General features: G+C 42.1%; 2 protein-coding genes across 2 annotated transcripts in view; both read left to right on the forward strand.

The window, feature by feature from the left end:
• Positions 1-12368, forward strand: part of AHCYL2 (adenosylhomocysteinase-like 2) — a 218102-nt gene extending 205734 nt beyond the window's left edge. Inside the window, exons 12-16 of the mRNA XM_012664737.1 lie at positions 2092-2186; positions 8631-8729; positions 10387-10455; positions 10578-10656; positions 12244-12368. Of these exons, the coding sequence (XP_012520191.1) occupies positions 2092-2186; positions 8631-8729; positions 10387-10455; positions 10578-10656; positions 12244-12368 (467 nt within the window). The remainder of the gene's footprint in view (positions 1-2091; positions 2187-8630; positions 8730-10386; positions 10456-10577; positions 10657-12243) is intronic.
• Positions 12369-20303: 7935 nt separating this feature from the next.
• The window catches only part of STRIP2 (striatin interacting protein 2), a 69593-nt gene continuing 66538 nt past the window's right edge, over positions 20304-23358 (forward strand). Inside the window, exon 1 of the mRNA XM_012664805.1 lies at positions 20304-20517. Within this exon, the coding sequence (XP_012520259.1) occupies positions 20377-20517 (141 nt within the window). The 5' untranslated portion in view covers positions 20304-20376. The remainder of the gene's footprint in view (positions 20518-23358) is intronic.

The raw sequence follows: 23358 nt of genomic DNA on the forward strand, positions 1-23358 counted from the left end.
TCATAGATAGAAAAAGTGGGAGAGGTTATTGTGTTAATTCACAAAGAGGCAGATTTTGAGTTTTAGAGAAGAATATACAAAGATGGCTATTTCTTTAGACTGAGATACTTATTTTATTTTTATGGTAGAACCATAAATCACAGGAACACTGGTTTTCTTTTAAAATTCTATTTTGGGGGGGAAATCAGAATATTTAAAAATATATATTTGTAGCCTCAGGGAGAGCTGGGGGCAGAGAAGAGGACCCACAAGAAGCTGTTCTTGGTTCACATCAATCCCCTGAATCTTTTTTCAAAAGTAGCTTTATTGACATGTAATTCACATACTACATATTTCGCCCACTTAAGTTCACTGTTTTCTAGTAAATTGACAGGGTTGTACAACCATCACCACAATCTAATTTTTTATTGAGATATAATTCACATACCATATGGTTAACCCTTTTAAAGTTTACAGTTCAATGGTTTTTAGTAAATTTGTATAACATCCTATTATCTAATTCCAGAACATTTTCATCACCCCAAAAAAGAAACCCCATACTATTAGCAGTCACTCCTTATTCCATCCTCTACATTCCCCTATCCCTAGGCAATACACTAATCTTTCTGTCTCTACAGATTTTGCCTATTCTGGAAATTTTATATTAACATAAATGGAATCATACAATGTATGATCTTTTGTGACCAGCTTCCTTTATTTAACATGATGTTTTTAAGGTCCATCCATGTGATAGCTTGTATCAGTACCTCATTCCTTTTAATTGCTAAATAATATTTCATTGTATTATATAACCACATTTTATTTATCCTTTCATCAATTGATGGACATTTGGGTTGTTTTCACTTTTTGGCTATTAGGAATAATGCCACTATGAACATTGTATACAAGTTTTTATGTAGACATATATTTTCAGTTCTCTTGGATACCTAGGAGTGAAATTGCTGAAGCATATGGTAACTGTATTTTTAATGTTTTGAGGAATTGCCAAATTGTTAGAAAGTGACTGCACCATTTTACAATCCCACTAAAATGCATATGCATTCTAATTTCTCCACATTTTCACCAACACTTGTTATTGTCTGTCTTGATTATCACCATCCTAATGAGCATAAAGTAGTATCTCATTGTAGTTTTGATTTGCATTTCCCTAATGACTAATGATGTTGAGCATCTTTTCATGCACTTGTTGGCCATTTGTATAATACATCTTCTTTGGGGAAATGTCTATTCAGATTCTTTGTTGGTTTTTTTTTGTTTTGTTTTGTTTTTTGAGACAGAGTCTCACTCTGTTGCCCGGGCTAGAGTGCCATGGCGTCAGCCTAGCTCACAGCAACCTCAAACTCCTGGGCTCAAGCAATCCTACTGCCTCAGCCTCCCGAGTACCTGGAACTACAGGCATGCGCCACCATGCCCGGCTAATTTTTTCTATATATTTTTAGCTGTCCAATTAATTTCTTTCTATTTTTGGTAGAGACGGGGTCTCGCTCTTGCTCAGGCTGGTCTCGAACTCCTGAGCTCAAACGATCCGCCCGCCTCAGCTTCCCAGAGTGCTAGGGTTACAGGCGTGAGCCACTGCGGCCGGCCTATTTTTTGTTTTTTAAATTAGAGACAGGGTCTTGTTCTGTCACCCTGGCTGGAGTATAGTGGCCTGATCATAACTCACTGTAATCTCGAATTCCTGAGCTCATCTTTGCTCATTTTTGAATTGTCTTCTTATTATTGGGTTGTAAGAGTTCCTTATATATTCTGGATATAAGTCATTTATCAGTTATATGATTTGCAGATTATTTTTTTCTCATTCTGTGGGTTGTCTCTTCATTTTCTGAGTGGTATCATTTGCATACAAAAGTTTTTAATATTGACCTAGTCCAATCTGTCTCTTTTTTCTTTGGTTGCTTGTGCTTTAGGTGTTATATCTAAGAAACCATTGCCTAACCCAAGGTCACAAAGATTTACTCCTGTGTTCTTCTACGAGTTTTATAGTTTAGCTCTAATGTTTAGGTTATGATCCATTTTGAGTTAATTTTTACATATTGAATGAGGTAGGGGTCTACATTTATTGCTTTTCATGTGGATATTTCTGTTTTTAAGGTAACAAGAATGTGGTGACCAGAGAGCACTTGGATCGTATGAAGAATAGCTGCATCGTTTGTAACATGGGACATTCCAACACAGAAATTGATGTGGTAAGATCAAGTGGCTCATTATTGGGGGCTTTGTTTCCCTCTCCTTCCCAAGAAACGAACTGAAAGAGGAAAGAGCAACGTCACCAGCCATCCTAAACATAATTTTCCTGGCAGAGTTGTCCATATCTGTTCACTTTTTTGCCCTACAGCTTGTGCTTATAGATACTATAATGGCTCTTCATCTTAATTTAATCATTTCAAGTTATTATCTTTCTCTTCCCAAGCTTGATACCTACTTCCAATGTAAACCATTTTATCTCTATGTTGAGGCTTGAAATCAGGATAAACTCAAAACTGCAAAAAGAATACAATTAATGTGAATCAGTATAGTAGTCAGTATTTTGGGGGTGTTTGGCTTTACCATAAAAATGAGATAAGTAGATTGGTCCAAGGAAACAAGTCAAGGAAGAAAAATCTATGTGCTGGGATGGTTGTGTTGCTTAAGATTGACCGTGTCTGTCAAATGCTATGGTTTCTTCTTTCTCTCCCTCTCACTGGGCTAGGGTCTCCTCTTAACATATTTTCCAAACTGTAGTAATTGGGTCTGTAGGTGTCAAATCAATGCAGTGCCATTGTGTAGTGGCATGTGGTCCTCATACCTAGAAAATCTACACTTTGGTCCTCTAATTTGATTACATTCACTCTAAAATTTTCCAATCCAAAATAGCTCTTGGTCCTAGTAAGTTGCCCAAGTAATAGTTACTAGTGTTATTTATTTCTTTTTAGACTTACCAAAATAATTCTCAATGTGATTTTCACTCTGGTTTTAAATTTTTATGGCATTTTTCTGGAACACTTTTATTTTTCTAGCACAGTTGTATTTTTCTCTGAGTAACTGGCTCAAGCAAAGCATGCTTTCATCTCCATGGAGGGCTGCTCTGACTCAGTTTCACCATTGCCAGATAAGGATCAGTTGATATATTGAGAGCCTGTTGGATAATATCTATTTTATATGGCTTCTCTTTTTAACTCTGTGCTCTATTCTTCTATTATTAAAAATAGCTAGCAAAGCAACCTACCAGTCTATTTGTACCCTGGGTGTTTGACTCATTACTCTATCTTACCATGATTTTGCTTATAATGAATAATTTAGTTGGTAGTTGGGTTTTTTTCCCCCTTAAGTTTCACTTATGTGCCATACTACGCCTTTGCTAAATGGTCAAAGATATTAGTATTTCTAAAACTGTCTAGCATATGATTGTCCTTTCCTGGATTAATCTGCTTATAGAGCCTTCAAAGGGGAAAAGCCTAAAGGGAAGTATGTGTGTCATGCCATAGGCCCTAATGAGAAATCTTCAGAGTAGGGGAGGGGGGAAAGCATTTTCCCTTCTAAACCCTCAAACAGCTCTGAAATAAACAAAACTCCAGATACAGTCATGTACGTTTCATATTTTTACTTTACCTCATTTCATCTCTAGACCATTCCATGAGGCATTATTTATTCTCATTCTTAATTTTCAGTTGGAAAACTATGAAGTTAAGTACATTGTCAGTCATATAATTAATCCAAAATGAAATTAGAACACAAAGTCCAGGTTTTTTGACTCCTAGTCTAGTCTAGTTTTGTTTTGTTTTGTTTTCCTACGTTTTTTATAATTACCTCCTCATGACTTGTAGATTAACTTCAAATTGTGATAGTAATTTCTCCTTCAAATGCAGCCCAGACATAAATAATCTCTCAGAATAAAGGCCAGAAGACTCTTGACCTTCAATCACAAATATTTTTTTGTGTGTGACTGCTATATGCCAGATATTGGTCTAGGTGCTTAGAGTCAGTGAACAAAACAGGCAAAGATTCCTGCCATCATGGAGCTTATATTTTAGTGAAAAGAAAGACAATAAACATAATAAATTTTAACTAAAATTTATACTATGTTAGAAGGCAGAAGCACCATGAAAAAACAGAAAAAGTAGAGAATGGTAAGGGGAATCTAGCACTGGGTGGCAATTTTAAATACACAGATCAAATTGTGAGCCTTATTAAGAGGGTGATGTTTGAGCAGGCTTGAAGGAATTAGCTATGTGCATTTTTTGGTGAAGAGCATTTAAAGAAGAGAGAAAAGCCAGTACACAGGCTCTCAGGCAGGAGTGTGCCTAGGCTGTTTGAGGAACAGCAAGGTGGCTGATGTGCCTGGAGTAGAATGAGCACGGGGCAGGGAATAGTGGAAGATGAGGTCAGAGAGGTAACAGGCCAGATCTTACAGGGCCTTATAGCCTATCATAAGAACTCTGGATTATGTTCTGAGAGAAATAAGGAGCCATTGTAGGGTTATAACAACCTGACTTATGTTTTAAAAGAATGACTTTTATTTAAAAGGATCATCCTGGCTGCTGTGTTGAGACTAGACCTAGTTTTGCAGGTATTGATAGGTTGCCCCCATATCTGCCACTGACATGAGCCACAGGCCAGCTCTCACTTCTCTTTGTGTCCTTGTTGGCAAAAAGTGTATGACTAAGCTAAATGGTCCAGAAAGAGAAATGCTCAGAAGGGTTTTTGAAAGTTAAATTACTCAACCTTTGGTGGTAGTGTCACAAGGTATGTGAAATGAAATTCAAGGAAACAGCAAATTCAACTAAAATTGAAACCAGAATATTCATTCACTATTTAGCATATTTATATTGAATACCTGCTCTGCTCTATGCCAAGTACTAATTGGCTGAAGAAATAGCAGTGAACACATCCCAGCTCTCATTAAGCTTATATTCTAGTGTGGGAGATAGACAATAAGCAAGTAATAGACAGTTATTGTCAGTTAGTGGTTACTATTGAAAAAGCCAGCAAGGTGAGGACATTGAGGATGCTATTCTAGTTAGGGTGGTCAAGGAAGTCTCTTTGAGGAGATGACATTTGAAAAAAACCTGAATGAAATGAAGAAGCTAGCCATTTGAGCCTTCTATTCAGAGACAATGGCCAGTAAAAGACCCTGAGGTGAGGTAGACACCCACTCAATGTGTTTGAGGAAGAAAAAAGAAGCCATGGGGGAGGAACTTTGGGCAAGCGGGTGAGAAGAAGAGGTAGCTCAAGGAGGTAGTGGGCTGCATAGAGCTTTATAGGCCATGATAAAGACTTTAGGTTTTATTTAGAATATGAGAGAAGCCATTGGAAGGTTTCGAGCAGACCAGTGACAAAATGTGACTTAGATTTTTCAAAATTACTCTGGCTTTTGTATTAAAAAACACTCTAGAACTTGAGTAGTGATAGGAACAACAGGAGGCTCTTTCAGTATTTCTGATAGAAGGTGAAGGCTTGGATTAGATGGGCATACAGTGGAGGTAATAAGAAATGATATGCTGTGACCAATGGGATTTGCTAAATGGATTGGATGCAGAGTGTGAGAATAAGAGGAGAATCACTATAAGTGAACTCGGTGAAACTGTGTAGCAGAATAATTTGGTAAGTATTTACCCAGATATTTTGAGTGATCAAAAATTTAAGGTTTTTTTGAGCTGGTCACGATAGCTTGCACATGCAGTCCCAGCTACTCGGGAAGCTGAGGCAGGAGAATCACTTGAGCCCAGCAGTTGGAGAACAGCCTGGGCAATAAGTGAGACCCTGTCTCTTACAAAAAAAAAAATTAAGATTTTTGGGGGTTTTTTTTTTTGGAAAGAATTTGTAGTTTTACCTAAACTTGAGGTGTTGCCTGCTACACATTTAGGAAGGAATAGCTCATCAAAAGAGTAGGTCATTTAGAAAGCTTCATTTTTTTCTGAGAAATACTAATGCTGTGAGTACTGAGGGAACCTGTTTTAGGGATTATGCTCTGAGCTGCCTTTTGGCCATGTCTTTCTTTTACATGTTTCTTCTCTCTTGAGAGCAGACCCATATGCATCACATAGAAGGTCTGGATGATTGTAAGATTCACAATTCAAGTGGTTAAAATATTATGTACACAGGCTTTAAAAGTTTTTCCCAGCCAAAGAATGATTTAACCTGAGACTTGCTATTAACGCCATGCTTTACTAGGATTAGAACCGCAGTGTTCTCCCTGGAAAAAAAAAAAAACAACTGATAAGCACTGTTCCAAATCATAGGAGACCAATTTGCAAGCACAGTAACTGGCTAATTTATGGTGGGATGTCTGGGAAGGTAGTCTGCACAGGGAACCCTTTTCCTGGTATTGCTTAGTGACTGTAAATCACAGTGAAGAATCTTTAAGGGAGATTCTTGTCAAGCTGTGCTGTAAGGTAGGAAACCATTCTTCTCTTGAGGAATGTCACTGCCAAATAGACCTTCATAGTCAGATTGTTGGAGCTCCCTGAACAATGGTAGAGATAAGTTAACCAAATTTCTCTTCAAACTCCTCTTTTAAACTTATCCTCAGGGCTTTTGCCTGCATGGTAGCCATTCCAGTGCTCTAGTAAGCTGCTTCTACCAAGCATTGATTATTTCTTATGTTCAAAAGAAGTGTCCTTTCTTTGATTCCATCATATCTTTCTTCCCAAGGAATATGTCCTAAGACTGGAGACTCTTGTTATCTTGGTGTCAGTCTTTGCTCACAGTCACCAAGATTGCTTGTCCTCTGGAAGATTATGGGTGTGAAACACTAAAAACCTGACATACTTTACAATCCTGTCATCTCAATAAATGCCAGTGTTACCAATGAGTATCTCTTGGCTCTATGTGGTTATTACCCTCTGTGGTGCTATTTCCACTGGCTAAGGGATTTTATCTTGTATATCCATAACTTCTCAAAATGGTCAGTTTGCTTAAATTTTTCTGAACTCTATTTACAGTGTTTATAAAATTTCTTTTCAAAATTCTAATTTTAAAGTAATAATTGCATAGTTTAAAATTCAAACAGTGTAGATGTGTTTAAAGCAAGAAGTAAAAAATTTATAAAATTGATGTTATATTGTTCTGCAACTTGATTTTTTTCACTTAACAATAGTGAATGGTTTTCATGTTAACAGATACAGATCTACTTTTTTTTAAAGGGTTGCATAATATTCCATTGTATGGAGTCATGATTTACTTAGCCATTGATTTAGATTTAGATTGTTGATTTAGATTTTTTGCTATTATTAATACAAATAATGCTAAATTAAACATTTTTGGGCAGTTATATTTCTGAACTTGAATAAGAGTTTCTGTAGGATAGAGCCCTAAAGTTGAAACCAATTGGTCAAAGATTAGGTACATATAAAATTTTGTAAGCTACTGCCAAATTGCCCTTTAAATTAAAGGTCGAACCAGTTTATGAAACTTGACATCTCAAGAAATTTTGTTTCCCATCTACCTAATAGACAAATGGTGCAGACCATTAATGCAGCTCTGAAAACGCTGAAATATAATTATATGTTTGTCTTTCCTGCTAGATGGATACTTCCTAGGAGACAAGGGACCATGAATTTCTAAACATTAATCGAGCACCCCACTGTATGCTTAGATAGACTTTGGGAATACAAAAATGAAAAGAAAGGACTATTCTTGTTCATAAATAGCTCGCAGTACAGTAAAGGAATCCACAGTCTTATCTATATTCATATCCTTTATTATAATGCCTAGAATATGGTAAATACTCAGTATGTGATTATTGTGTAACCAAAGTGTTTCCCTTTAGTTGTCAGAAAACTACCATCTGAAAGAACTTCTCAGTTTTATCAAATAAACCTGTGGGTAGTTTTGGAGTATGAATTCCCTTTCTATTTTAGGCATTACCTATTGGAAGAAGGAAGTTGTTGTCTTAAGTCTATACCCTGTGACTGTTATTTGATTGCTACCATTAATAAATTTAACATTTTTTCTCTTGTTCTCTGAATATACAATATACAGAAATGGAAGGAGGGTGAGCCATTGGGAGCTTTACTCTACCATTAAGCATTTCTTTAAAGGCTACCTCACATTTGCACTTAGGTCACAAAGCTTCTGTAACTTTAGGGTGAACCACCATTGTTGAGAAGGTGGAACTTGGGACATCGAGACATGAGGGCAGAACCTGGGGTCCCAGCATGCTGTTTAGGACATTCAGCCTTCTTTTACTAATCCCACTGAGCTTGGATCGTCCTTCTTTTCTGTGTCTCTTCAGCACTTACGTATTCAGTTTGCACTGTATTAATTTGCACTTGTTTGCATGTTGCTTTGTAAGTATTTTAAAAGCTTTTTATCTTCTCACATATGTATTGTTTACCAACTAAAGTGCAAGCTTTTTGAAGGCAGAAACCATGTCTTTGGTTTCTTTTGTATTTCCCATAGCACCTTTTACTGTGAGAGTGGGCATACGGTATATGTTGTGGAATGACATCCTGAGTGATCCCTCCCTGGCTGGGCCTAAGATTAAATTCCCTGAAATGGAACAGTCCTAACCAACTCAGGACAGGTATTGTCCATCTGGCATGTTGGTTCCTCCTTTCAACTTGCTATTTGAAATGGCTCCCTTCAACATCTTTTTGTCCCCAAAGTGGGACTTGCCATGGCTGATGACGTGCTTGCTGTATGTGTTCCAGGCGAGTCTGCGGACACCAGAACTGACCTGGGAGCGAGTGAGATCCCAAGTTGACCATGTGATATGGCCTGATGGCAAGAGGATAGTACTGCTGGCAGAGGTAAGACAGGCTGGCAAAAGATACTCCCCCATGACGGGAGAGACTCCAGTACCAGGGTCCCTCCTCCTCATGTTCTCCCATACTTTCAACTCTTTCTTTTAAGTACAAGTTTGACTACTTTACCAGAAGATTTTGCTTCTAATTGTGAAAGATCTTTTCAGCAATTAAGAAACTATTTTGGTTCCCCATTTTTCACCAATTATCCTGTCTCTGCATGTCACTTCACAGGTTGAGTCAGATAATGACTGTTACTGTAGAAGGAATTCATAGATAGAACGAATGCCACTTTGAGTGATGCTTACAAGAGATAATGTCATTTGTGGGATGGTTTAATCAGTGAGCACAAAGTAGATAGATATTTCTGACTGTAACTAAGACTATCTTGGGCAAGCTGTGGGAAAGTCATTTCTTTACTGATAGAGTCCCTGTTCTTGAGTGTCCATTCCCTTGAATTGAGCCAGATGTGTAGTAGGTTACCCACCTATTTATTGGTTGCTTGATTGCTATTTCCCCATCCTGGCTTCTTCCAGCTCACACTTATTCTTGACATTCATTTCACTTAGCCTTCCATGTCAACGTTTGACCTCTTTTCCTTTCTTGAAAGCTCTTCTTCCCTAGTCCTGGATTCCTGACAGCTATGCCCCCTGTTCTTGCCTTGAAGCTTTCTCATCTTCAGGGAAAGATATCAAAATAACAAGGAAGATAATACTTTTCTCAGGTTTTGATTTTCAGTCAGTTTTTCTTTTCTTTTTTTATATTAAAGAAACTGAATATGAAAAGTGAAAGATATACTGTCTTTATCTAGGGGTCCGTAAAGTTTCAGCGTCCTTGCTGTTCTCTTCACCTTTTTCTCACCTTATCTCACCTTGTCAAATACTTTAGGGCATCTGTAAGCGAACTGAACTATTTCTTCACAAGGAAGGAGTGTGTATGGGGAGATGAGCAGGTTGTTAAATATGCATTAGTAGCTTTGATGTCAGCCCACTGTCTGGCAACTTATTTCTAGTTGTCTTGGGAGGTCCCACTTAGTAATTTTGGTGACAGAAGCAAGCACCACAGGTGTTTTTGGCTATGTGGTTGAGCAAAAAAGATGATTAGGCTTCCTAGGAAACAAAATAGGAAAGGGTGGTATGGGGGGCAGTTTCCAGCCCTTCTGCTGTCTGAATCACCTACTCCGCATATACGGTTGCCTTGAATTCAGGAGAACCAAACTGAGGAAGAAGCACAAAAATCATCACAGCTTCCTAAATCCAACAATACTTCCCTCACAACCTGGAGAGATCACCCCTGGATTTAACTAGATCGTTGCTTATTTTAGGACAATCTTTCAAAAAATGCTGATCCTCTGAAGGAGGATATTGTGCTAGAGAGAGTAGAAAATTCAAGAGAAATATACCCATCTTTGCCATAAGTTTCAGTGTCATGTGACCATCTGTATTCCTTTTTACATAATTCCAGAAGTCTTTTAGCTATTACCCTTATCAAATTTTCCAGCGTTTTTAGTGGTTAAATGTCAGTTCCTATTTATCGAATACCTTTTTATCCAGCAATGTCAGTTGGGAAGTGTTTGGAAAATGACGGTCACACTCTTCCCTCACTCCTCAAAGGCCAGCAACTTTGTCCTAACCCCATTTGTATCTTCACCTTTGATCACTAGGGCCGTCTGCTGAACCTAAGCTGCTCCACAGTGCCTACATTTGTGCTCTCAATCACTGCTACTACTCAGGTGAGGCCTCCAGAATGGGGCAGCAGTGGGCTGGAGAGGGTCCTCGGACCAGCCTGATTTTACTTGATATGGAGTATATTGTCATGAATGGCACTTCCACATCCCTCTCTCTGCTTTTCTAGGCTCTCGCCTTGATAGAGCTTTACAATGCTCCTGAGGGACGCTATAAGCAGGATGTCTACCTGTTGCCCAAGAAAATGGGTAAGCACGTGCTCTTCCATCCCGTCATCACCGAAGTAGTTCAGAGTCAGAGGCTAAAGGAAATTTGAGGGGATTAACTTTCTTAGGGACAGGGGAAAAAAAGATCTCTTTATCTTGTAAAGTAGGAGCTAGGATTCCTGGGTTCCATTCCCAGTCATCCCATTTTCCACATGGGTTGTCCCAGTGAAGTTGTGACATTTTGCTGTGATTTAGTTTACCTGCCTGTGAATTTTAAGGATTTTCTCTCATAAAATATCTTGTAGGCCGGAATCTCAAAGGAGAAAGAAAAATCTTCCCCCAAAAGAGAGGAATCATTTCCTACCTTATGACGTCTGACTTATTCCAGTTCTAGGCTGCTAAGTAGCCCCTACCAAACTTTCCCAGACCATGGGAGACTTTCTTACTATACTTTTTTTTTTGTGTGTGTGAGATAGGATCTTACTCTGTTGCCCATGCCGTGGTGTGGCATGATCATAGCTCACTGCAATCTCCAACACCCAGGCTCAAGCAATCCTCCTGCTTCAGCCTCCCAAGTAGCTAGGTCAGGACTACAGGCAAGCACCACCACCCCTGACCAATACTTATTTTTTGAAGAGACAGGATCTCACTGTGTTGCCTAGTCTGGTCTCAAACCTCTGGTCTCAAGTAATCCTCCTGCCTACGCCTTTCAAAGTGCTGGGATTACAGGCATGAGCTGCTGCACCTGGCCTCTTGCTATACCCTCTAAGGCTAACCCTGTTGTTTCAGGCCAAAGGACAGACTCTGAATAGCTTCTATGTGGGTGTTTTGTATAAGAGAAACATTAAACTGTGTTAAATTTTTAAAGAGCCTGCCTCAAGCACCTGACTGATGCAGTGTGTCTACAAACTCCTCAGGCAAAGATCAGGGAATAGATCAGCTTCTGGTTTTGTTTTGCTTTAGCACTAGGTGCATAACAACTTTTAAAAGTTCATGTATTTTCCCTTTAATAGACACTTTGGAAGGATATAGAAGAAACAGAGCAGTCCATATTCTGACTGAATGTGTAATGAAGTTGGGGAGACCATACAGATACATGAGAAATGATATATAATTATGAATAAATACTATGTGTTCAGATAATAGAACATGAGCAGAAACACATAAGAACTAAGAGTACTAAAAGCAAAGCAAACAGTGTAGCATCTTCTTAGTTATGTCTTTCCAATTTCCCCAGGTGTTAGTTTTTCTAAATGATGCAAAGTATAGAGTCCAAGACAAAATTCAAGTTGCAGCTTAAAATTCTTTAGTCCCCCTGCTATCCCATTCTTTCTTTTAGATCCTGAGGCCTATTGCTTCTTTCATCTCTCCCTCACCTTTCTGGGATAAGGAAAGGTTCAAGGCTGAAAGAGTTAGAAATGTTATAGAAGAAATGTTATAGCGTTGAATAGCACTGGTCTTGAAGCTAATGGCAACCATTCCTTAAAATTGAGGACCAGTGAGCAAAAGTTGAGCATTTTTCATTCAGCTCCAGGTATTGGACAGTTACTTCCAACTTTTTAAGACCTAGCTTGGGAGCCAGATAGGAGGCATGAATGCTTATACCGGGGCTTCTGTGTTTTATTCCAGACGAGTATGTGGCGAGCCTACACCTGCCCACCTTTGATGCCCACCTGACAGAGCTGACAGATGAACAGGCCAAGTATCTGGGACTCAACAAAAATGGGCCCTTCAAGCCTAATTACTACAGGTGACTTGGGCATCGTCCAAATCAGGGACACCTGGGTAGAGAAGAGCTTCCTGCACTAGAATTGGTCTTTGTATTCCAACCATATATATTTACAAGAACTCAGAAAAATAAACTCACCCCCCTCTTACTGTCACCCCCAAAGGACTCTTTGAGGCCTTGGATAGTATTCCCCTTCCTGAATTTGCCTTTCTCCATTTCATCTTGCTATGGTTTTTTTATCTCTTTATGAACAAATACTGGCCTTTTTCACTGATGTGAAAAGGGGACACAATTATCTACCCTTACCATATACTCCAGAAAAGTTCCTGCCTACCCATTTCACCTTTAGGCACCTTCATGTCCCAGCATCCCCACTAGCTGATAACATCACGGTCTCATCTTTCTTTTTCCCTCCAGGTATTAAGTTCCTGTAACTCAAGCCAGAAGTTTTAAGGAATAGAACTCCAAGCCTTTTCTCCACTACTATACAAGAAAGAATTCAGCAAGCTGCTTCTCCAATCAGAGCTGTCCGCCGTGCTCACCTTATGTGTTAGGTTATTTATTTATTAAAATCTAGAATTCTGTGCCTGTAGCTTTGGCCCAGAGTGTGGTTACTGCCCTGAGGGCCATGAGAGTCACAGAGGACAGGCTGAGGAAGGAAAGACATGGGGTAACTGCTCCCAGTGCATCATTCGCATTATTCCCTGTGTACTCTGAATCCTCAGCAGTGGCCATTTTTCTCTTGTTCAGGCTTAGGAGTTAGTCCAGGGATTCCAGACTCCTTGTTCCTTGGGGTTTTTTGGAATAAATTGTCAGTAGCTGCCTTTCTCAGCTTTGGCCCTTCCCCAGGTGAGGCCTTTTGGAAGCCTCTGAATTAACACAGCCTTGACCATCACTATCACTGCCTTCTTTATACAAAGGCTAGTAAGGAAGGAGTGTTATTTATGGCTTTGGCAAGCTACACCAAGAACTCAGCTGTGCTGTGCCTGTTGGGGGTCTCCTTCCTTACCCGGCATTCCTTTCTTCTTGAATATTTATGTCCATTTTAATGCTTTCTGGTTCCAAGAGGAATGTGCCTCCATATTTCCTCCACAGCTCTGGTGTTTGTCAGACACTTATTTTGTCGTCTTTCTAACCCAGCTAACCTCTGCTCAGGAAGTGGGGACCATATCCACTGGTACCCATAGTTTTACTTCCTTGTCATTTAACTGGATAATTTCCTAGGAATCCCCCTCCAGATTGGTGCTGTCTCAGAAAGGAGGGCTTGTGGTAAAACAGTGCTTCCTGAAAGTTCCTGCCGTTGCCTAAAACTACTTCTGAAAGTGAGTAGGGAAAGGCATACTTTCCCAGGGATTTAGGGGCTTAAGGCTTTTTTGGGACAGGTCGTTCAGGCCCACAGCATGACACCCTAAAGAAACAGTGTATTCATTTGTCTCCCAGGAAGGCTTTTGCAGCTTGACTGGCCGAGGGATGCAGAGATGACACTGTAAACTGTATCCAGATGATCAAAGCTAGTTTGACTAGTTTGAACCTCATCAGAAATTCATCCCTTTGGCTATTTCCATTGATGAAACTGAGGTCTGCAATCTGATCTGTGGTCTTTCTTTGATGGCTTATCTTTTATGATTTGACCTCTTCTATTTAAGGGTTTTGTATTTCAGAGAATACAGAATAGTTTATTGAGTAACTCCAACATTACAAACAATTAGTAATGTGAGCTGCATGAAATTTTATGTCCCACCCAAAAATTGGATTTCTTTTGGATAGTGACATACTGGTCTCAGGGGTTCCATTGGGAGCAGATTAGTTCTAAGAGTTAAAGTCTGGAGTGACCCTAGGAATATTGAATAAAATAAGGCCCTCTTCCCCCTACTGACCCTATTTAACACTCTGTTTGTTTCCCATTTTTTTCCTATGCTGATCTGCCTCAAAGTCTCAAGACCAAGGTGACTCAAGGAAACACCATATCATCCGTGATCACTATAACTTTCCCGTCCTGATTCTCTTCCCCTACCTTTACTCTCTCCAACTTCCCCTAGTCTTCACATATGCCCTCAGAGCTCATCTGGAAGTGACCTTAGTTTTGGAGGTAGGGAGGTGGAACTTGAGTAAATGGCTGTTTGCCTCATTAAATAATATACAGGCTCTGCCCACTCAGTCCAGTTCTTCAGAGGCCATATGTCTCAGCAAGTATGGAGAAGTGCTACATATGTGGCTATATTCTTTTTTATAAGGAAGATTATAAATGCTGAGAATCCCACTAAGCCACTCAGTTCTTTCTTTTGCCTACGCAGTTCTGATTTTTGTATTAATTGGATCCCTTTAGTAAAAGATTCAGATCCTGGTACCTCATTTTATATCCAGAGCAGATTCCATTCGGCAGGTATATGGACTCTAGCCTATTACGTTCCTAGACCAAAAATCATAACCTGCTGATTCTCAGCAAAGCCTTGCTCTCCATGGAGCTTATTGTGTGCTGGTATTTATAGAGTACACTCTGCCTTGCCACAGTGAAGAGACCCATTCCAAATAAAAAAGGAGCCACACTGGGCTTCTCAGTTAGGTTGCCAGTGCTGCTGCCCATGGTGAGGTATTTGCCTCTGCATTTCAGGTGACCTCTCTTCCTCACTCTCTGGGAACCCTGTGTCATCGACCAGTAAGAAGAGGGAGGCCAGGTTTCCCGCATATTTGGGTTCTATCTTAGTGTTGGAAATCTGGTCATTATTCCCTCTACCTTTGGAATCAGAGCAGATGTGTCTTCTTTCCTCCAGCCTCTCACCTTAGATGCATCCTAGCTATCTGGAAGCATAGGAAAGAAGGCTAATTATCTCTTTGTATGTGGCCCTTGCCTGTGAGGATACATACCATTTTCTCTACAAGGAATTTGTGCTAGTTTTCAAGGTCTTTTTTGCCTTCTTAATGGAAATAGTTCTCTTTTTCTCATTAAAAAAAATTGTATCTAGTCCACCTTCCCTCTGCCCTCCTGCCTCCCCATCCTACCTTCCCATATGAGCACGGCTCCCACGGCCATACACTCCTGCAAAGCTTTTTTGCTGCTTGGCTTTTCTCTAAACAGATCTGAAATTGCTGCTCCTGTGGTTTTCTCAAAATTAACTTTGTCATGGTTTAAAAGAAAAAAGGAATCAAAATGCAAAATTATTGCATTAAGCTTTTTTAATAAAGGAAAATTACGGAAGGAAAATAGGAAACACCAGCAAATTATATGTGGATAAGTTCTAAACTATATATACGTATATATATCAGTAATCATCTAGTTCTGCCATCTTACTGAAAGGAATAAAACCTCTAAGATCACCATTTCTAAGAAGCTCTTGGAAATCGTTATGTCTAAGTGATTGTATTAGATCAGCAATAATGACTGTGTAATCTCAAAAGACAAATAAAATATTCTTAAAATGGATGCTTGTCTTAAGAGGATTCCTTGCTTCTGTGAACCAGGAATTCAGAGATGAGAGAGGTCTCCGGGCAACAACCTAGAGAGCCTGCTGTAGGGCAAGGACGTGGAAAGCAGAAGCAGTTAATAGTAGGCATATTTGACTACCCTTAGCCTTGCTGATAAATATCTTGTCTCCCTGCTCCCCTGCCCCCATACACCTTGCCTGTGTGCGTAAGGAACCTGCTTTCTCAGACCCACCCTGGGGAGCTGAGGAACTGTAGGGTTAAGGCAGAGAAGCTAAAGCGTGGTTCTAGATCCCCTCTGTGTGCCTCTGTGTGCTGCCCTTAGCTGGAGAGCTCAGGAAGTCAGCATCCCCACAGTTTGAGACCAAAGGTCTCTGACACCCAGGACCTGAATGTATTCGGCCAAAAGGAAGAAAATGAATTAGGCAGAAGTTTGTCTGTGAATCATGTTGCCTGACTAAATCAGTAATCAGAGGATGAATCCAACTGCCTGTTCTTTCTCAGCTACCAGTAAGGTAGCCATCTTTGGGTAGGTTTCTGATAGCCACCTTCTTTAGTGGACACCCTAAACTAGTTCTGCATCCTGTTGCAAGATGTTTTCTTTCTTTAGCAGAATCTTCTACCATTTTGACTTCTATTTATTTAGACTATGGATCACAGGGCTAGAATAGTCTGGGCAGTTGGTAATGCTCAAAGCTGATGCCGTTTCAGTTAAGAGGGGGAGAATGCAGCAGCTAGGAATGAAGCCTGTGAGTTTATTCCCTACAGTAGAGCTTGACTTCTCTTTTGTGAAGGATGGAGCCTCAGGTGCCTTGGTCTTAGTTTCAGATTCACGGGTAAGCTCAGGCTGCCCACTGCTGTGCAAATTGCTCCACCTCACAGTATTGTTGAAAGAACTTGGACTTTGAATCGGGCTAACTTGGGTTTGAATCCCAGCTCTGCAATTTACAAGTTGTATAACTTGGCCGAATTATATAACCACTCAGAGCCTCAGTTTCCTTGTCTGTGAAGTGGGTAATGCTTATCTTTTGGGTAAGGGTAAGGATTTAATGACCTGATGTATAAAAAGTGCTGCTTACAGAGCCTGGCACACACTGCTGACTGCATAAACATCAATTCTTCGTCTCATTCTGGCCCTACAGCCTCCATTGCATCACTACACCCACACATGCCCTTTATGGGGAGAGGAGGGTGTTTTATTCTTTTTCTACTATATTATCCTAGCTGCTTGATAGCCTCAAAAAGCAGGTACTTTAACACTTCCTGCATCTTATTTTTAAGCTTTCTCAGTGCCAGATGCTATCTATTTAATCAAATATCTGACCTCCATGGGTTAAAGTAGAATGTTTATATGGGGAAAATGGTATGTTTGATCCTTATACATATTTATACCTGCAGCCTTCTGCCTGAGTTTTGGAGAAAACCTGAGTTCTGAGACAAGAGAAATTGGTAGCGTAGGTTTTTTTTAATAACTTTAGAAATAATAGGACTAGAGCCATCTCTGCAGGCTGGAAAGACTTATAGACCAGCCCTGACTAGCTCCCAGGTCTGAGTGCCTTATGGATGCTTCTGTGGTCAGTGGTATTGATGACTGTCACTCCTTTGCTGATAAATAAGCTAAAAGAAATTGAGCCTGTGCCAATGTCACGGCCTGTAGTTTCAAAGTTTTCAGTCAATCTGCAGTTTCTGCAACTTCTTCCAGTTGTTTCCAGATATCTTCCTCCTCGTGACAAGTTCTGAATATCTGGACCCATAATGAGCAGATGTCTGATCTTTACACTCTTCCATTCCACTGGAGTGTGGAAAAGATAATGGATTGAGTTCTCTCCGTATGATTTTTTGGTCTCCAGAGCACCAATTTTTTTAAATTTCTTCTTTGAAAGTAAAGCCAGATGGAGCTCTAGGCTCAGCAATTGGCTTTAGATGGAGGCCAGAGGGCACTTGAGAGCTGTCCTCCCTCTTACTCCTAATTGAGGATCAGTCTCTGCCCTTTGCCCTAGGGATAGGCAGGGAACGGATCAAAGCCTCTCAACACTGGCCACTCTTGTCTGCCACCACTGTTGGGATCCTGCTGATTAACCAGGCTTACAAAAGAATATGAAGTTCTGGGCTTGTCAGTCCTAGGGATCTGACTGCTTAGAGGGAGTATTGAGAAGAAGAAAGGTAGAATAATGAATTCTTTTTATTAAGAAACCCCAATGGGCTGTGCTGTGGCAGGTTTACCACACAGAAGCAGGGATGAGCTAGGCGGGGTTTGTGAATTTTAAAGCAGGGTGTAAATTTTTGAGAGTTTAACAAATTATACCCTGAAAAAATTCCAAAATCAAATAGGTTAGGCCTTGAGCCAGGGACTTTCTTGGAAATTCGTATCAATTCAATCAGTAAACTAGTGAATCTGAACTGGAGATTTTGCCTCCCAGGGGACATTTTACAGTATCTGGAGAAAGTTTTGGTTGTCACAACTAGGGGGAGGGTACTACTGGCATCTAGTGGGTAGAGACCAAGGAATTCTGCTAAACATCCTACAATACACAGGACAGACCCCCCATAAGCAATTTTTCAGCCACAAATGTCAATAGTACAGAGATTGTGAAACCCTGTGTTACACATAAATGAGACATACAAAAATGAGTGAAATTTGGTCCTACTCTCAAGGAGCCTGTATCCAGTTTGGGTTAAAAATGGGAATGGGAGAGGAAAGGGAAGATGGGTGGGTACAGTAAGAGATGTTGGGGCCCAGGGAGAGAAAGGAACCCAGAAAGCTCCAAGGAGTGCGCTCAAGCCTGCCTTGTTCTGTCATCTACCAACTAGTAGAGGGAAGCATGAGGGGAAGATATGGTCAGAAAGGGACAGAGTTGTCCCTAAGATATGGGAAGGGGGAGTAATTGCTTTGGATATGTAGTGTAAAATGTTAGGATTTTGGATCCAGGTGGAGTTGGCTTGACACCAACATAGCCTGAATGGGTTGAGGAAGGTCAAAAGGAAGGCTTTCTGGAGGAGGAGGAGGTGATAACTAACTAGAATCTTTAAGAAAGAAAAAGTCAAACCAAGAGAAGAGAAGAAAGATTCCTCCAGAGAACAGCATATGCAAGGCACTGAGACAGAATATGATACCTTAGGAATTGCAAAGATTAATCTGTGAGTCCTGGTTTCCTCATCAGTATATTGGGTTAGTGAAAATAACCTGTCAGAGAGAGGTACGATTATCAGGAAAGTGCCTAGTGCAATGCCTGGCACAAAGCACAGTTCAACAATCCCCCCAATACCCGTCCTAAAGCAACCAGGCTATGGGTAGCAATTTGGTACTACCCATTCCCCTCAGCTTACTTGTTTGGGGCTTCTAGTAACAAGCCAGACTTTTTGTTGTTGTTGTTTTGTTTTGTTTTGTTTTGAGACAGAGTCTCACTGTGTTGCCCAGGCTAGAGTGCCGTGGTGTCAGCCTAGCTCACAGCAACCTCAAACTCCTGGGCTCAAGCAATCCTTCTGCCTCAGCCTCCCGAGTAGCTGGGACTACAGGCATGCTCCACCATGCCCGGCCAATTTTTTTCTATGTAGTTTTAGTTACCCGATTAATTTCTTTCTATTTTTAGTAGAGACGGGGTCTCGCTCTTGCTCAGGCTGGTTTCGAACTCCTGAGCTCAAACAATCCACCCGCCTCGGCCTCCCAGAGTGCTAGGATTACAGGCGTGAGCCACCGCACCCGACCAACCAGACTATTTAAATATTTACTGCCAGCTGCTTTTTAGATAAATTCAAGAGAGGACAGACCAAACAGCCTCTTAAGCCCCGGGTTAACACTGAGGCCTTAGGAAGTATCTCAGAAAGGAGAGAGGAAGGAAGGAAAGGACCGGGAAGCGAGTCAGGGTGGGGACTTGATCCTCATTCAACATTTACCCCCAGCTCACCCCACGAGGAAGGCGCCTACTACAGCAGAGAAGGGCAGATGACCAGAAGCAGCCCTCGGGGGCATCAGCAATTTCAGTGAAGTAAAAACGCCCTCATCCCACCCCGCAACCCCGTCTCCCAGCCAAGCCCCCACTCCGAGCGAGATGCGTTCCCTTCAGAAATCTCGGCTTCCGGAGAGGATGAGTCCCTCGCTTCCTGCGGTGTCCTGGTCACCTGGCGGTGCCATCCCTCCCCTGTGTCTAAGTGGGATGTGGGACGTGTGCAGGAGCCGGGATTTGGGGGTCCGGGTCGGTGGTAATGGGGAAACCCAGACCGCAGGAGCCGGAGGCGGAGACTAGAGCTCCTGGAAAAGGTCGCCATTGGGGCAGGGGTGAGTGCTGAGAGACCGAGCGAGAGGCAGAGATAACCCGCTTGAGCTCAAGGCCCAGCATTCGGCAGGTGGAGCCGGGAGCCAGTCTAGGAGTTTTGGGCTACCAGCAACGCTGCAGGACTAAAAAGAAAGATTTTTTTAAAATCCCTTGAACAAGCCCCCACCTCTTCGATCCCGCTCCGGCCGGTCGAGCAGCCAATCGCGTCGCGAGGCGGGGCTGCGGAGATCGGTTGGAGCCAATAGCGGCAGAGGGGGCGGGCCCAGGCTACGGGCGCGCGGCGGCTGGGTCGCCCCAGGCAGAGCGCGCTGAGCCCTGAGGGGAGCTGCTGCCCGCTGCATGGAAGACCCCGCGGTGCCCGGGGCCGGCGTCCCGCCCGCCAACGGCAACGGCAATGGTAACGGCAACGGCGGCAGCAAAGGAAAGCAGGCGGCCGCCAAGGGCCGAGAAGCGTTCCGAAGCCAGCGGCGGGAGTCAGAGGTGAGGGCTCCGGGGAACTTCGGTTGGGGCCGGAGACACCCGCGGGCAGGAAGCGGCGGCTGAGGTGATTCGGCCTCGGCCCGGAGACCCCGGCGCGCCCCAGGCCGCCCCCCGGAGCGGGCGTCTGCAGGGTCCGCCGCGACCGGACGCTGGGCTCTGCAGCCCTGACTGTTCTCCGCACGTCACCTGTCGCGGGTCGGGGGCTTTCTAGCCCTCTGGCCTTTCCCCGGGGGCGCGAAGATGGAGCGCGCTTTGGAGCGTACCAGATGCATTCCAAATATTTATCTCACTTAATCGCCGCAGCCCCTCGAAGCAGGAATTCGGATCCCACTTTACAGAGGGAACAGGCGCGGGGAGGTTGAGTGGCCGGCCTGAGCTCAGCCGCGGGAGACAAGGGTCGGCGAGTGGGGCAGCCGCGCTCCCGGACCGCCTGCCCCGGACCCCAGGGCTGGTCCAGATTGGCCCGGACCTGTGTCCTTCCCCTTCCATCCCCTTCCTCCTGTGTTAGGCCGTTCAGGGAGCGCCTTCTGCGGATATCAGGTCCCCCCGCCCCCACAAAGGGTTAAATGAGACAGGATTCAGATGGGGCAAGACTGGAGTGGCTATTTGGAGGGAACTGGCCCAGGACACAGATAAGGGTATGCATGTTTCGACCGCTTTGTCCTTTTCTGAAAAAAGAAATCCTAACGAAAAAGACGGAAGGACTTCCCCACACCCTCATCCAGGCAGTTTCCATCGGCTGGATCTGAGCGGGAATCAGAATAGACAGCAAAATGTCAGATGTGGAAGGGTCTGTAAGAGATAATCTGGCTTAGCTCTTTCATTTTACAGACTTAAAAGAGACAGAAGTAACTTGCCCAAGATCAGACATCTGGCATAGTGAGTGGCCAAGAGCACCAAGCTTTGGAGTCAGTCAGCCCAGGTTTTGAATTCCAGCCCTTCCATTTTCTATCTGTGTGACTTCTGGCAGATTACTGAACCTCTCTGAGCTCCAGTTTCTTCATCTGTAAAATGGGGTTAACACTGCCTACCTCGGAAGATTGCGATAAAGTCAAAATGAGATAATTGAATATATGTTTAGCACAACGCAGGCACAGTGCATGTAATTGCTGTATTGCCGTCATCATCATCATCATCTTCATCATCAAGTGGCAGTGCTGGTACTAGAAGCCACGTCTTTGGCGTCCCAGATCGGTTTACCGTTTGAATAGCATTTCAGTCTCCAAAGTGATCTCTTGTATACTTTCCATTTTGATATAGGCAGAGTAGGAATCCATCTATTTTTTTTAAAGACAGAAGTGGAGGAGGTGAAAAGACTGGCCAAAGTCACCACCTTACAGAGGCAGAGCTCAGCCCTCCTGCTTTGTTAGATCACACCCACCATGTGGCCTCCCTCCCTACCTCAAATACTAATCTGGTCTTCTAGGGCACCCTGTGCCTTCTTCCCCCGCAGAGACATTGTTCTCGCTCAAACGTTTTTTGGGGGATGAGTCGTTCATTAATTCAACAGTTATTTATTGCAGCCTTTCTATATGCCAAGCACTGTTTTAGGTGCTAGGGTTATACCAGTGAACAAGAGAAGGTCTTTGCCCTTGTGGAGCTATCATTCCAGTAGGGTTGGGGAGACAGACAAATTTTGAGTAAATAAATAATTTCAGAACGAAATGTTCTACGAGGGAAATAAAACAGTCTCTGCCTCTATCTCGCTTCTGAAGTTGCAGTCTGTTCTCCACCTATGAAGTCTTCCATCACAAAAAGGCTCTGATGGTACGGTACTTTTGCCAGTGAGCTCAGCGTCCCGAGACTGGGAGCTTTCCACCTGCACCACAGTGTACCTGCTGATTGTCTGCAGCTGCATTCTTCATGCCTGGAAATGAACAACTGCAGTGATCCTCTCTGGGCTCTTTGCCTGCCAAAAGGCTGGCTGGGAAGATAAGCTTTCCTCCTACTACTGCAGTGGGAAAGCTGCTTTTACCTGTCAGTACCTCCCCTATCACCACAGACCCAAGTGCCAGATCTGCTTTTCCTTCCCTCCCTCTTTTTGCTTTCCTATGAAAGACAGTCCTTAGAGGAGGTGGGTTTTTTCCTCCCTAGGGCTTCTAGAGAATTACTAGAAGAGAATTACTGTTGGCACAAGTCAAGAAAGCCTCCTCATATATCACTGCATTTATGGGGGCACTGTTGACCTACCTACTCCCAATGGCTTAGCGTATGAACATCTCAACCTAAAAAGGAAGCTAGAGAATAATTGTTTGCTTAATAAAAAGATCTTTGACCTAACAAAAGGATTCACCTCAGGCCTCTTTTAGCCAGATCTCCTGGTTATTGATTCTCAAGGTCCTTGACAAAGTTTTAACTGGTCTGTGGTAAAATGTGGAAAATTCAGGTCATTGAAATGAATTTTTCTAAAATTTAGTTCAGTATATTAAATTAAAGGATGTATACAATTTAAAACAGTGTTTTTCAAGCTGTAGGGGGCAACTTGTGAAATGGGACCAATGTTTTTTAAAGAAATAATAGAAACTGTCATGCATCACATATAGTAAGGGTAAATATTTTGTTAAATTTTTATTCCAGTTTGTGGGTGTTTGTGTGTTGGGACATGATATAAAATGTATAATTTTTCTAAAAAGTTTGAAAAACACTGTTTTTAATGTTTATCTTTTATTCTGAAATTCTGTCCTTCATTTTTTGGGTATTAAACTGTTCTTTCTTTTTTGAAATATTTAAGTGAGTTTTATAATGCTGTCCATTTGTGATTTCAGCAGTGAGAGTCGATATGTCTCACCCAAACAATAGACACATTTTATTTGTCTGCTTGGTGTATTTTTTGAAATATAT

This window comes from Propithecus coquereli, unplaced genomic scaffold (assembly GCF_000956105.1).
Source record: "Propithecus coquereli isolate 6110/MARCELLA unplaced genomic scaffold, Pcoq_1.0 Scaffold91, whole genome shotgun sequence".
Classification (NCBI taxonomy): domain Eukaryota; kingdom Metazoa; phylum Chordata; class Mammalia; order Primates; family Indriidae; genus Propithecus; species Propithecus coquereli.